The sequence below is a fragment of the Microtus ochrogaster genome, chromosome 19, assembly GCF_000317375.1.
Source record: "Microtus ochrogaster isolate Prairie Vole_2 chromosome 19, MicOch1.0, whole genome shotgun sequence".
Lineage (NCBI taxonomy): Eukaryota > Metazoa > Chordata > Mammalia > Rodentia > Cricetidae > Microtus > Microtus ochrogaster.
Genome location: NC_022021.1, coordinates 5,159,402 through 5,172,758, shown reverse-complemented (window position 1 = coordinate 5,172,758; position 13,357 = coordinate 5,159,402). Strand labels below are relative to the sequence as shown.

The following is a 13,357-nucleotide window of genomic DNA, read 5'->3' as shown; positions in this document are numbered from 1 at the left end:
AAGAGCTAGTTCCAGGACAGGCTCCAAAGCCACAGAGAAACCCTGTCTCGAAAAAGCAAAAAAAAAAAAAATGGAGGCTATACTTCCACCTTCAACTATGACAAAAAATTCGTATATATCCTGACTCTTCTGTTTTTTAACATAAGTACTATCAGTGTCTATTTAAAATCATTGTAATTCTCAATACAAACTGTTGAAACACTCATGAACTCCCTACGGAAGCAAGTTCTCCATTCTTCAGGACAGGGACTGAGCCTCCCTCGCTGCAGAGCACGTTATTCATATATTCTGTAGCTCTGCTTCGCGGCTTAGCATTACACCATGCAGCTTGTCTAAGAAGTGACTACAGTTGTTCCCTTTGTTATATGAGCAGCCCCACAGTCAATGCTTCTAAAACTGGATACCTAGGCTTTCTAGGGTATTACTATCTTTAAAAATATTGCTGTGATCAGGCTGGACAAGTGGCTCAGTGGTTAAGAGCACTGGCTGCTCTTCCAGAGGACCAGGGTTTGATTCCCAGCCCCCACATAGCAGGTCATTCACACCGAGGCTTACACCATGTGCAACCCCAGTTCAGGAAATCCATTACCTTCTTTGGGCCTCTTACAGACACCCAAGTAATACACTGTTGTGGGATATTTGCACACTGTGAAGATGTGTTGCTGTGATTGGTTTAATAAAGAGCTGAATGGCCAACAGCTAGGCAGGAGGCATAGGTGGGACTTTCGGGCACAGAGAGGAAGTAGGAGGAGATAACTGAGGCGCAGAGGAGACACCCAGACATGGAACTGGACATACAGAATAAAAGAAAGGTAAAAAGCCACATGGTAAAAGGTAAAACAGGTTAATTTAAGTTATAAGAGCTCGTGAGAACAAGCCTAAGCTAAGGCTAGCTTTCATCGGTGGTAAGTCTCCGTGTCACTACTTGTGAGCTAGGGGCCAACAGAAAATCCAATTCCAGTACACAGACATACATTCAAGTAAAACACATACATTTTTTTTTAAGCTAAAAAACCTGCTCTGAGACTTCTTGTGTGTACAGCATCTGCACACAATCCAGCTATTTCTCTAAGATACTTAGGAAATGGAACTGTATGCAAATCACTATATGCAAATTTTTTCATTTATTTTTTTTGTGTGTATTGTGTACGTGGGGTACACTGGGTGCACACTGGGCATTTCAGGGTATGGACGTGCCAGGGGGTATGTGTAGAGTCAGAGGACAACTTGTGGGAGCCAGGTCTCTCCTGCCACCATGTAGTTTCTTGGGATCAAACCCACACTGTCAGACTTGGCAGCAAGCACTTAAACCTAAAGAGCCACCCTGTCATCATCTGGCACCTATATGCACATTTCTAATCTTACATTAAACCTGCCATATTGCTTTCCAAATGGATGTATCAATCATATTCCCACTGTCTATGAGAATTCTTGTTGCCTTAACCAGCACTGGTGATGGATGTCCTTAATCCCAGCACTTGGGAGGCAGAGGCAGGTGAATCTCTGAGTTTGAAACCAGCCTGGTCTAAAGGGCAAGTTCCAGGACAGGCAGGGCTACTTAGAGAAACTCGGTCTTAAAATTAAAAAAAATAAAGAATAAAAAAATTAATGTGTGTATATATATATATATACACACACACACACATATATATCCTTAACCAAATATATACATATATAAAGAATATAGATATCCTTAATCAAATCTGGCTCTTATCAAAATTTAAAATTCCTAGGATTCTACCAATATGTAATAAAGTTGCCACTACTGGGAGCATGAAGACCAGGGAAGAGGGTAGAAGGGGAGGGGAGAGGAAGGGAAGGTTGTGGAAGATTTAGCTCTATAAAAACAATTTAAAATAAATAATAAATAAATAAAAATAAAAAAGTTTGCCACTGATTTTGAGATTCTCTGATTTCTACTGAAAATCTTTTTCTAAAAGGTTTCCTTCAATATTTTTAACTATGCGTATGGTGTAGGTCCATTTGTGGGTCTGCACAGGGCCACAAAGTCCGAGGGAGGCACCACATGCCCTAGGGCTACAGCTACAGGTGCAGTGAGTCACCTGATATAGGCGGTCAAACCTCTGGAGTAGCATGTGCTCCTAACTGCTAAGCTGTCTCCCCAGCCACTCGAGTTCCTCTGCCTGTGTATGACTTTCTATAGTTAATACATCTAGAATAACTAAAGTGTTATATGGTTTCAAAGTGTTTTCACACTGCCAAATCTTATTCCACAAAGCTCCTCTAAACTGAGCTCCCAATAGAAACAATTTTTAATGACTGTGAATAAAAACTCAACATTGGCTTCACATTTGTATTGCATATTCTAAAGACTAGATGACGTCTAGTTATGACATTGTCTCCAGGGTGAACAGACTGTATCTTGACTCACTGGACATCAGAATGGGCTTGGAGAATGTAAATAAATCCTGTCATAGTTTGTGATGGCCACCACTGTCTGCCTTTTTAATTTAACTCATAAGCTTCAAACTAGTCAAAATTACCGATGTGTCAGTGTTACTATGTTCTAAAAACTCATAAAGGCTTCTATTCAATGTCCAAGTATTTGTCTCTGTTTTCTTTCATGGCAACCTGAAAGATTTTAAAAATCAATATACTGGTTTCATCTACCTGGGAATATGTAGTATGTGCTATCAGTCTCATGTTTCCTAGATTATCTGCCTACAAGAGAATGTTTCTTTAACACCAAACGAAAGCAAGAAACTCCACACACAGCCACCTGTATTCCTGCCTAGCTGAGAGGGGGGATGGATTTCTTTACTAATGCAGTTACATGTTGGGCTTTCTGTGGAGGCACAAATAAGTGAACAGGTAGATGAGGAGAGTTCCCCGCTTCCAACCAAGTGCTGGGGAGGCCTTTCCTAATAATAATGGGAAATGAATTCCATTTTTTTTTTTTTTTTTTTACGTTTTTTGAGTCAGGGTTTTTCTCTGTAGCCTTAGCTATCCTAGACCACACTATGAAGACCTGTCTGGCCTCGAACTCACAGAGATCTGTTTGTCTCTGCCTCCTGAGTGTTAGGATTAAAGGTGTGTGTCACCACCACCTGGCATAAATTCTATTCTTAATAGACAAAAATACAGAAAGTCTCTGTAAGGTTCACATTACTCCATTAAGTAAAAATAAAGTTGGGAGTTGTAGGGGCAGATATTTGCCTACTATTCACAAAGCTCTGGGTTCAACTTTCAACAATAACAGAAAAACAGTAAAAATGCAACTAGAAACCCAGAGCATAAGGCGTCCCAGAAGCTAAGCCTTCCCTCTATTTTAAAGGTGCAATTGTTTGTTTACAAAACTCAACCCTTTGCTGTTACAACATGAAGTCACTGAAACTTTGAGAAAAGAAGAAACAGGATCCTAGGTTATCCATGGGTGGCAAAGCATTTGGGTTCAAAGCAAATGCTTTGAATCAGAGTTGAATATTTTTTAATTGAAACAAAATTCAGCGTATTTACTTCACTCAATAAACGGGTTACTATTTTACTATTCACTATCTAAGTTAAATCCATGCTTTGTAACTGCTGCTTCAAACTTAAAAAGGACATAATTAGCCAGGTGTGGCGATACACAGCAATAATCCCTGGCCATGGATGGTGGCCAGGCCTATTACTTAGGAGGTAGATGTAGAAGGATCTGGAGGTTAAGCCTAGAAGGCTAGACTCTGCTACTTAGTGAGTCTGAGGCTAGCCTGGGCTACAAGAAACCTTGTCTTAAACCAAACCCAAACACAAAAGCTCCATAATTTTCAAAATGTGATAAATTGTTTCTCAAACACTGTAAGAAACAAACTGGTACTGCCTTCACCACTATTGCTACATTATTAACCTTCTTGTTAAAAAGAAGTCAAGTTTGCTACTAAAATGACTTTGGGTTCTTTTTTTTTTTTTTTAATAGAAGATCTTGTTATATAGCCCAGGTTGATTCAGAACTCACTGTGTAGTCAAGGCTGTTCTCAAATTCTTAGCTCTCCTGCCTCTGCTGACCAAGTGCGGGAATACAAGCTAAGGACACACACACACACACCTTTTTCCCTCTTAGGTCTACAACTGAGAAGAAGGGTCTTACCTTACTGACGCCAACTTCAGGGATTCGGAGGGTATGTTCCATATCCTTTTCCCTACAGCAATAAGGAAAGGATCTTTAGTGATTTGGGGAACGTGTGCAAACACAGCAGTGTCAATGATAGTGTCAAGGCATGTTTCTACCAGATGTTTAAATGGAAGCCTAGAGCAGGGGTCTAGTTGTGGATTGCCCTTACTGACACATCAGAGTTGGCATCTTCCCCACAATGTTTATTTACATCTTTTTTTTTGTTTAACTGTGGTTTCTTATGATGAAGATATGGCTTTAGTCTTGTTTCCAGAGCACATAGAACAGTGCTTGAAATACAATGCAGCTCATCCATTTTGTGAATTAAGTGAAAACTTTCATATACAACAATATGAAGCACCCTTACCTCCCAATCGTGGCTGGCTTTACAGCTGTGATGATGAAAAGTGAGCCCGTCTGCAACACTGGAGATCTAACAACAATCACCCGAATACAGGGGGGCCAAATCTTTTCTTCCTCTACCAAGGTAAGAGGAGGATAAACATTAATTTAAGTGTTATGGAAATTAATTTTTCATCGGGAAGTGGTAGCATACACCTTTAATCCCAGAATTCAGGAGGCAGAGACAGGTGGATCTCTATGAATTCAAGGCCAGCCTGGTCTACAGAGTAAGTTCCAGGACAGCCAGGGCAGTTATACAGAGAAACCCTATCTCAAAAACAAAACAAAACAAAAAGGAAGAAAAAAATTAATTTTTCACATAGCTAACTAAAATCACATAGGTCCAAATTCAGTAGTAGAGTACTGCCCAGCATGTTGGTTCAATACCCAGTATAGCAACAAGCAAAAAACTTTTCAAATTCTACTATGTGTGTGTATACATATATGTATATACACACATACATACCCAAGCATATATATGTACATATATATATATATATATATACACTGACATGTAAGAGTTACTATCATGACTATTATTATAGAACAAATTTAAGTATAATTTGTGTTTATAATTATAGTGTTTTGCATCTTCATATCAAGCAAAAAGGTTAGAGTGACCGTAATTCCTATGAGAGTGACTTCATGAGCTATGCTTTTAATGGCCATTTACTTTTCCTGTCCAACTGCAAAAGTAGACATGAGCAACACAGCCTTAACCTGTGTTAGAATTGAGGAGTTTAGTCTTATGTTCAGTGGAAGCCTTTCAATACAATGCGGCTTTCTTAAGTTAACACAGTGATCATTTTCTCAGGACTTGCCTTCTAAAAACCGACTAAGAATTATTCTCATAATTTCCAATGTCATCAAAATAACTGGGCGCCCTGTCAGCTATCCGACAGCAGTTTTGCTTTTTTATGGCCACTGTGTATTATTTCCTTGCATACCTTCCTCCTCCGAGTCTTCTGAGGATTCCTTGTTCTCACTGGTACTGTCTTCATCGTAACTGTTCTCACTCTGAGAGTCTGTAATCTCACCTTCCTCTGGTTCACTCTCACTCTCTCTAATTCTCTCATCCTTAGATGACGCTGAATTATCATCTCCAGGAGACTCCACAGTGCCTCCACTAACGGGAAGAGCAGGCATTAAGGGACTACTTCTGTGGTGAGTGTCTGTTCTGGCCTTCTTTTTCACATTTGCAGAATTGTCTTCCTCGCTGCAGTTTATACAGTCAACATTGCAGACTTTCTGATCTTCTGAACTCCAATCCTAGACAGAGGAAAGCAGCAAGTAGTGACAGCACTGCCATCTGAGAGCACTGTATCCAATTCCATTGCGGAGGATACAGGACAGCAACAGAACAGGAGTCTGCTGTTAGAACTTAACATCCACTGTTGATACCCAGCAAAGCATCACATGGGACAACATCCAAGTGCTGGCCACTCCACAGCCTCCATCCATTCTCAAGGCCCAATATTCCCAGCCCAGGCCCTCATTACCTACTATGTGGCTTGTGTACTAGCCTATAAAAAAGCTGTGTAAAAAAAGATGTAATGTAACTTCTAGTTGTACTTCTAAACTTTGTACTACTCACATTTAAAAACTTTAAAAAAAGTATATTTACTTTTGTAACATGATTTTAAAATCTTGCAAATACAGAATATCCTCCTACATAGGACCTGCACTAGCCACATGTAACTAGTGGCTCCCTTACTGAATGGCGTGAAACTTGAGAATGTAGCAACTCTAAATTTTTATTTTGAGTTTTTAAATAACACAGTGTACATAAAACACAGAAATATTTTAATAAACAACACTAATAATATAAATAACCAATGTTATAAAAATTGAGATTTTGGCAAAACTGGACATTTTAGTTAGTTTTGTACACACAAAAACTTAAAATACAAATGAGTTATTCATATTCATATGCCTTTAATTCTAAAAGTTCAACCTGTCTACCATAAACCTTTTACTACTAATTTTTGGCATGTTTTATAAAAAATGAACAAACTTTTTTTTTTTGTTTGTTTTTGTTTTTCGAGACAGGGTTTCTCTGTGGCTTTGGAGCCTGTCTTGGAACTAGCTCTGTAGACCAGGCTGGTCTCGAACTCACAGAGATCCGCGTGCCTCTGCCTCCCGAGTGCTGGGATTAAAGGCGTGTGCCACCCTCGCCCGGCGAACAAACTATTTTTAATTAACAAATTAAAAGTGTGTATTTTCATTACATATATTTTAAAGTATGTATAGAATAATGACTAAATTAAGCCAATGAACATGTGCATTACACACTTTTTGTGGTCGTAACAGTTTATTCTGACAGTGACTTTCAGAGAATATAATACATGGACTAGGGACACGACTCGGCAGTGAGGTGTGTGTCTAATCCGCACAGCTCCCGGGCTCAGTTTCCAGTCACTAATTCAGGCACCACTCTGCACAGTAGACAATACAGTATCAGACTGAGAAGCACAGAGGAATCACTCTCTCTCCCTTGGGAACGTAACACTCATTTCTCTTTCTGCCATGCCGCAAATAACCAAGGGAGTTCACACGTAATTTTATAAACTATGACAGCATATTTCTAATAGCAGCATAAATAGAGTTTGGAGACAGGCTGAGCATTTGCAGTGTGATAAACAATATATATCCCAGCAATACAAACTCCCCAAGGGCAAAAGCAAGGGCAAGGAGCTAAAAAGCTACCAGGGGCTTTACAGGCCATGTAAATTAGATTAAAAATATCTTAGCTATGTCTACACTTAAAAAACATGTTCCAATCTTCTGTTCTTTATTTTTATCATCATCATCATCATCATCATCATCATCATCATCATCATCATCATCATCATCACTTCTTGGAAAACATAAAAGAGAAAATAAATCAAACTGTTGGAGGCGCTTTTCATAGGAATTTGCTGGTATAGACTTTTAGATTAACACCCAATAAGAGACAAGAAAATGAAGCACATCTGTGCACGCGCATGTGTGTACATATATGTATATGTAAATATACACATATATCCATAAACACATACATGTATACGTGCATATGTTTTTATATGTCTATACATAAATATTTTCCCCAATACCTGCCCCGTTGCCTTCCTTCCACATGTCCTCATCTGTAAGAAGTGAGGAGAGAGTATCTTAAAAAGGAAGGGCATTATTGGAATGCTTCACAGCTCCTTCTCACTCCTCTTCCTGCTAGGAAGAGGCCTTTTATAGTCCCGCCCTTCAACTCTAGTAACCAGAACAAGGCACTACAATGGACATCCCAAGGTAATTACTAGTAATTCACTAACATACTTTTTTATTCCAAAGAGAAAACACATTGAGAACAGAAAATAATACCAACAGAATCTTACTTCCAAGTATTGACAGAATTTATTTTAAGTAAATTCTTTGGGTTTAGAAAATATGAGATAAAATTCCCAAAGAACACAATTCAAACAATGTGAGTGTAGTAAACACACCCCCACACCACCAACCTCAGCCATCCAGGGGGAAGAAATAAGAGAAGAGCATTCGTAATACTTTAAGTACTATGGTTTCCTAACTGATTTTAAAATTCCCTTCAGTCTTCAGATATAAATTTTTTTCCTTTACATGTTCTTTGTTTTGTTTGTTTGTTTGTTTGTTTTCCAAGACAGGGTTTCTCCATGTAACAGTCCTGGCTGTCCTGGAACTCACTTTATAGACCAGGCTGGCCTCAGAATCACAGAGATCCACCTGCATCTGCCTCCTGAGGGCTGGATTAAAGCCGCCACTGCTAGCTACGTCATCATGTTCTTAATTAACCAAAGTCTCATTCCATCAGTCTTAATTTCTTTACTGCACTTGCCATGATTTCTGCAATGCCAGGGATCAAGCTCAGGGCCTTACACATGGAACATAATAAACTTTCCAAAGTTAAGGTACATCCCAGACCCCTTTTCCCCCCATTTCTTATACATACAGTTGCATTAATTATGCAAAGAAAGTGTCTTAATTTTTTGAAACATAATAAATTACTAGAAATACATTCTCTACCTAATGAAAATAAAACATCTTAAAGGTTTCTGGTCAACCTCTTTCCAAAAAACAAGAGGCTGGATAGATGGCTCAGCATGTAAAACATTTTAAATATCTTAAATCTCCTCCAAATTTATAAAACACCTACTTCTAGTGACTGATTTTGTGATATTAAAGCACTGTAAAATATAAAAATTAAGAAAGCATTACCCTTTCGTCATTTGCTGTACAAGATCCTGGCTCCTTTCTTCTCTTCTTCAGCTTTTTATCTCTGCTTGGTTTTGTGTTGGCTGTCTGGTAAGGCTGTAAATCTACTCGAGAGTGAAATTGGTATCGACCACTTTCCACATCGCAGTAGTAATAAATCCCAGTGGAAGGATCATAGTATAGCTGGTTTTCCTTTCAAAGTCAAGAAAATGTAAGTTTTACTCATGTATAATGAAACAGAATAGAAAAATAAACAAAAATGTCAAACACATTCCAATCTAGTGAATATACTTGTTTTAGCAAGTATAGTATTTTTAGGAAATAATGAATTAAAAAAAAACTTAAATTTTCAAAAATATCTTATTAATTAATAACTGCTCTGTTTTCCTTAGTAAGAAAAAAATTAATCGTAACTGAATCAAATGAAACTGTCATTGTTTACAGTGTTTTGCTTTATAAGGAATAACAATTTCATATGGTCCAACTGACCACATTAACAAAAGAATCAAAGGACCTGTTTTGAAGGCATGGAAATTAAGGCACAGATCAGAGAGCTGAAAATGAAATCAACCTGTACCAAACTCCCAAACCTCTTAACAATACAAAAAAAAAAAAAAATCCGACCTTCAACATTTAATAATAAAAAATAAAGAAATTTGGGGAGGGGTAACTTGTAAGAAACTGGGAAACAACTATCTTCACTAATTTTCTATTTTTTTCTTTGAAGGAAAACGAGCAAGGAGAATAAAACACTGAAAAACAAAAATATTTGAAATGAAAGGTATCTCCATTTATAGTCAACCAAATTTTAAAAACAACAGACACCATCATTAACATACAAGACCACAGGAAGAATGAACTTCAGGGATGGGAGCCCACTCCTCAGCCCACAGGCATAATTTTTAAATACCAATTCTTACTTTTCTTACTTCAGCTTGGCCTTCATTTTTGCTCTCAGGCAACTAAAAATACAACAGTGCGGAACTGAAAAAATCTGAGATACTCACAGAATCATAATAGAAACCAGTGCTGTGGTCAAAATACAATCCCGTGTTCTCGTCGTAAGTAAAGCCGGTCTGCGACACGGCGGCTTCCGCTGCAGCTCTCAGGCTCTCTGCTAGCGAGGAGCCTTCCAAGGCCGAGCCCTCGGTGGCTAACACGGAGGCACTCTCCTGGTGAGACAGAATCACACCAAGTGACACAGCAAATCTAAGGCGCAGGACTTAGAGCCGTGTTTCAGTTTGTTTTCAGTTTGTAATGGGAATAGATAGCCATCAATATAATCTGAACCATTTTTTAAAAAATATTTTCAAGTATTTTTCAATTTAACCTTGACTCTGAATTTTGTCTTTTTGTTTTGTTTTGCAGTGCTGAGGATCAGACAGGGCACTGCACATGAGAGGCAGATGCTGTGTTTACCCTCAGAATCTTGTCTGAGTTTTAAAACCACTAAAGTAAGATGATAACAATTATTCAAAGTTAAATGTTTGATAACACAGGGAGGCAGAGACTATGAAATACTCCTTAAACAATGATCTAGTCGTTAAATATGTTCAAAGATAAAAGTATTTTAAAACTAGAGATGGAGGAGAAAACTCTAGCTTAAATGAGATATATCAGATAAAGGTTCATAATTCAAACACTGTAAAACCAAATTCAGGAAAACTCTAAATAATGCTGAGGCACTTAATATAAAGGCCCTGAAGCTAGTAGGTGAGGGAGGAAGAGAGAAAGCTGCCTTTTACTTCCAGATATAGCCAGTTTGGGGACACACACCTATAGTATTCAGTACTTGGCAGGCTCAGGTGTGAGGACAGTTTGTGCCAAATTCAAGAGCAGTGTGGCAACATCGTGAGATCCCATGTCAAGATAACAGACACTTTACATATAAAATATAAAACCCATTACTGTCCTTGTGTCCAGAGTCCTTCGAAGCTTTCCTGTACTGTGTGACTGTGGATGTTAGGACCACCACAAGCACGCGGAGGTCAAGGTCAAAAACGTGTGCCCTTGAGGTTCCAGGGTTAGAAACTGGATTCAGGTTGCCAGGCTCCTACAACAAGCACCTTAACCTCCTGGGTCATCTCACTGAGCTCCAGGGTTTACGGACTGAGTTAAGATAGACTGACACATAGTCCTTTAGTTACGTTATGTAACCTAACAGAAAAACAATCACAACTAAAAACACATTCCCAGTTCTGTTTTTTAGCAACCATAGCTGAATGTATAGATACAGATAAATACACTGGAGGCTGAGGCAGGACAACTGAGCTCAGGGGTTCAAGAACAACCTGAGCAACAAAGAAAAACTTTTATTTCAAAAGACAAAACAAAACCGAAACTCTTTGCATAATCATGGGTAATACTGTTTATAACAGATCAAGGAATTCTGTCTTTCTCCATAAGCAATTTAAGGATAAATTCCTGGGCCCACATTTCACGGTTAGCCTTTTATTACCTGTGAATCAGAGATGAAAGGATCCTCTTGTCCACATTTAACACAGTCTGTTCCGTCAGTACCAGCATGACTATCACTGTCTACTTGTGACTCGTCTTTAGTGGAAGCTTCAACATACTGACTCTGCTGTGCAGTTGGTTCCGTCTCTTTACTGGGAAGATTATCATCATTGTAATACGCCTGGTAATAGTAATCTGTAGCAAAGACACAGAAACGGCTGATGGGTGTATGGAAGAAGTTTAATGGCTACTTGCAAACCCTGTGTAGTGAACACAAAACAGCACCCATTGAAACACTGAGTATCTAGCACAAAACAGCACCCATTGAATCTGGCCACAGGCCAGACCAGATTAAAAGGGGAGAGAGACAGGTGGTTTACTGACTGGCAAATCATTAATTATGATCAGTAAGGTGGGGAGGGGGATTTTCCCAGTACTGGAGAGCCTGAGGCAGGAGGTTGATAAGAATGAAGCCACTCTGAGCTACCCAGCAAGTTCCAGGCTAGCTTTATCTCCATATTGAAAACTCGACTCAAGCAACAAGAACAGAATACTTAGTATAGCACTGAAAACATATAGACATTAAAGAAATTACAGACATACTATATTTCTATTTTGTCACCATAAAATGACCAAAACAAACAAACAAAAATAACTAAGTGATATAGAGAAAAATCAGTGTTATCAGAGTCTTCATATTTATACATTTTGTCTGTCCTACTTTTAAAGAAATCCGACTTCAGCATGTCAGAAACTAGACACGAATACCTGAAATTGACCAAGGAGCCTGGTTCTCTGTCTGGACTTCTACATCAGACGTCTTACTATCTTCATTTCTCCCACAGTGGAGTATTTTACTGAGCTCTTCCACCTGAAAGGAAGCAAATCTTTAGGGAAAATAAACCATACAGCAATCCAGTAACACACACAGTGCTCGCCATCGTTCTCATGACACCGCAGGGCATGTTTCCTGGCAGAAGTTGTGGAGCTGGGCCCAAAGCAGACGGTTCCTTTTTGGTGACCCCACAATTCACAGGTTATGGTTTGGCTTGACTTTTGACTTTTCTCATCCCCCCCCCCAACTTTTCTCCTTCCTTTTTAACACAGATCTCATTATTTTGCAAAGCAGGCAAATAACAAACTCAAAGGCTCAACAAATCCTCTTACTTCAGCCTCCCAGATAGTTAAGACCAAACTGTGCATGCCTCTGTAACCCACTCAGGATGTTTTCATACTCCTAGGAAAACACTCAAATTATAGCAGGACACGGTGGGCCAGGCCTTTCAATCCAACAGGTGGCTCACTGAGTTTTCAAAGCCAGCCAGGGCTACACAGTAAGACCCTGCCCTTAAAAAAAAAAAAAAAAAAGGAAAGAAAAAGAAAAAAAAAGGCAAATCATTCAAAAATCATCCCTCCAAAACTCTAGGGGCGGAGCTTGGTGGTGGACACCTGCCCAGTGATCCTAGGCTCAGTCTCCAGCAATGTAGAAAGAAAAGTCTTAATAGTAAGAGATCTGCTCTTACTATTAAGACTAGAACCAGGCCAAGAAAAACAAATTAGTGAAAACTGTTAAGGAAGGAGGCACTGGCTCTCAGATTCATCCCTGTCATTCACTCCTTACCCTAGAAGGCCGAGGGCCTCGCCCTGGTGCTGCTGACTGCCTGCCACCATCACAGCTATGAACTGGAATACTTAGCATCTACCACATTTACACAGGAACTTTGAGGAATGTCCTAATTTACACAACTGCTTTACAGATTAGTTGTCCTGATGTCAATGTTACACACGAAATATCTTAAGAGACAAAGTAACTTGTGAAAGGCTTGTTAAGCCCCAAACCAGCACATATGATGGATCTATTAGGTCATCCCTTAGTCACTGCTCCAGAAGAAACTTACTCAAACATTTGGGAAGATAGATAGCCACACCCCATCCTCCTAGGAGGGAATGAAGTGAATGCTGACTAGAAGGTAGCATCTCTCTCCCTCCCTCCTTCCCCCACCCCTGACATGTCTCTACACACTATCTGTTGTTCTTTTGGAAAACTACAACTCCCAGACTCCCCCTGGACTATGGTTGCCTGTGCGCACACCTGCGCGCAGGTGTGAGATATTCTTCCCAGATTGCCTTGGGCCCCCCGTTAAAAGGCAGGGGCCACACGAGGCC

The 13,357-nt window shown here is 39.3% G+C and overlaps 1 protein-coding gene across 1 annotated transcript in view; it reads right to left on the bottom strand.

The window, feature by feature from the left end:
- Aggf1 (angiogenic factor with G-patch and FHA domains 1) overlaps nt 1-13,357 on the bottom strand; it is a 27,444-nt gene that overhangs the window by 11,930 nt on the left and 2,157 nt on the right. Inside the window, exons 2-8 of the mRNA XM_005356468.3 lie at nt 11,960-12,062; nt 11,193-11,386; nt 9,742-9,906; nt 8,738-8,926; nt 5,461-5,782; nt 4,479-4,590; nt 4,088-4,139 (exon numbers count right to left, since the gene is read on the bottom strand). Of these exons, the coding sequence (XP_005356525.1) occupies nt 4,088-4,139; nt 4,479-4,590; nt 5,461-5,782; nt 8,738-8,926; nt 9,742-9,906; nt 11,193-11,386; nt 11,960-12,062 (1,137 nt within the window). The remainder of the gene's footprint in view (nt 1-4,087; nt 4,140-4,478; nt 4,591-5,460; nt 5,783-8,737; nt 8,927-9,741; nt 9,907-11,192; nt 11,387-11,959; nt 12,063-13,357) is intronic.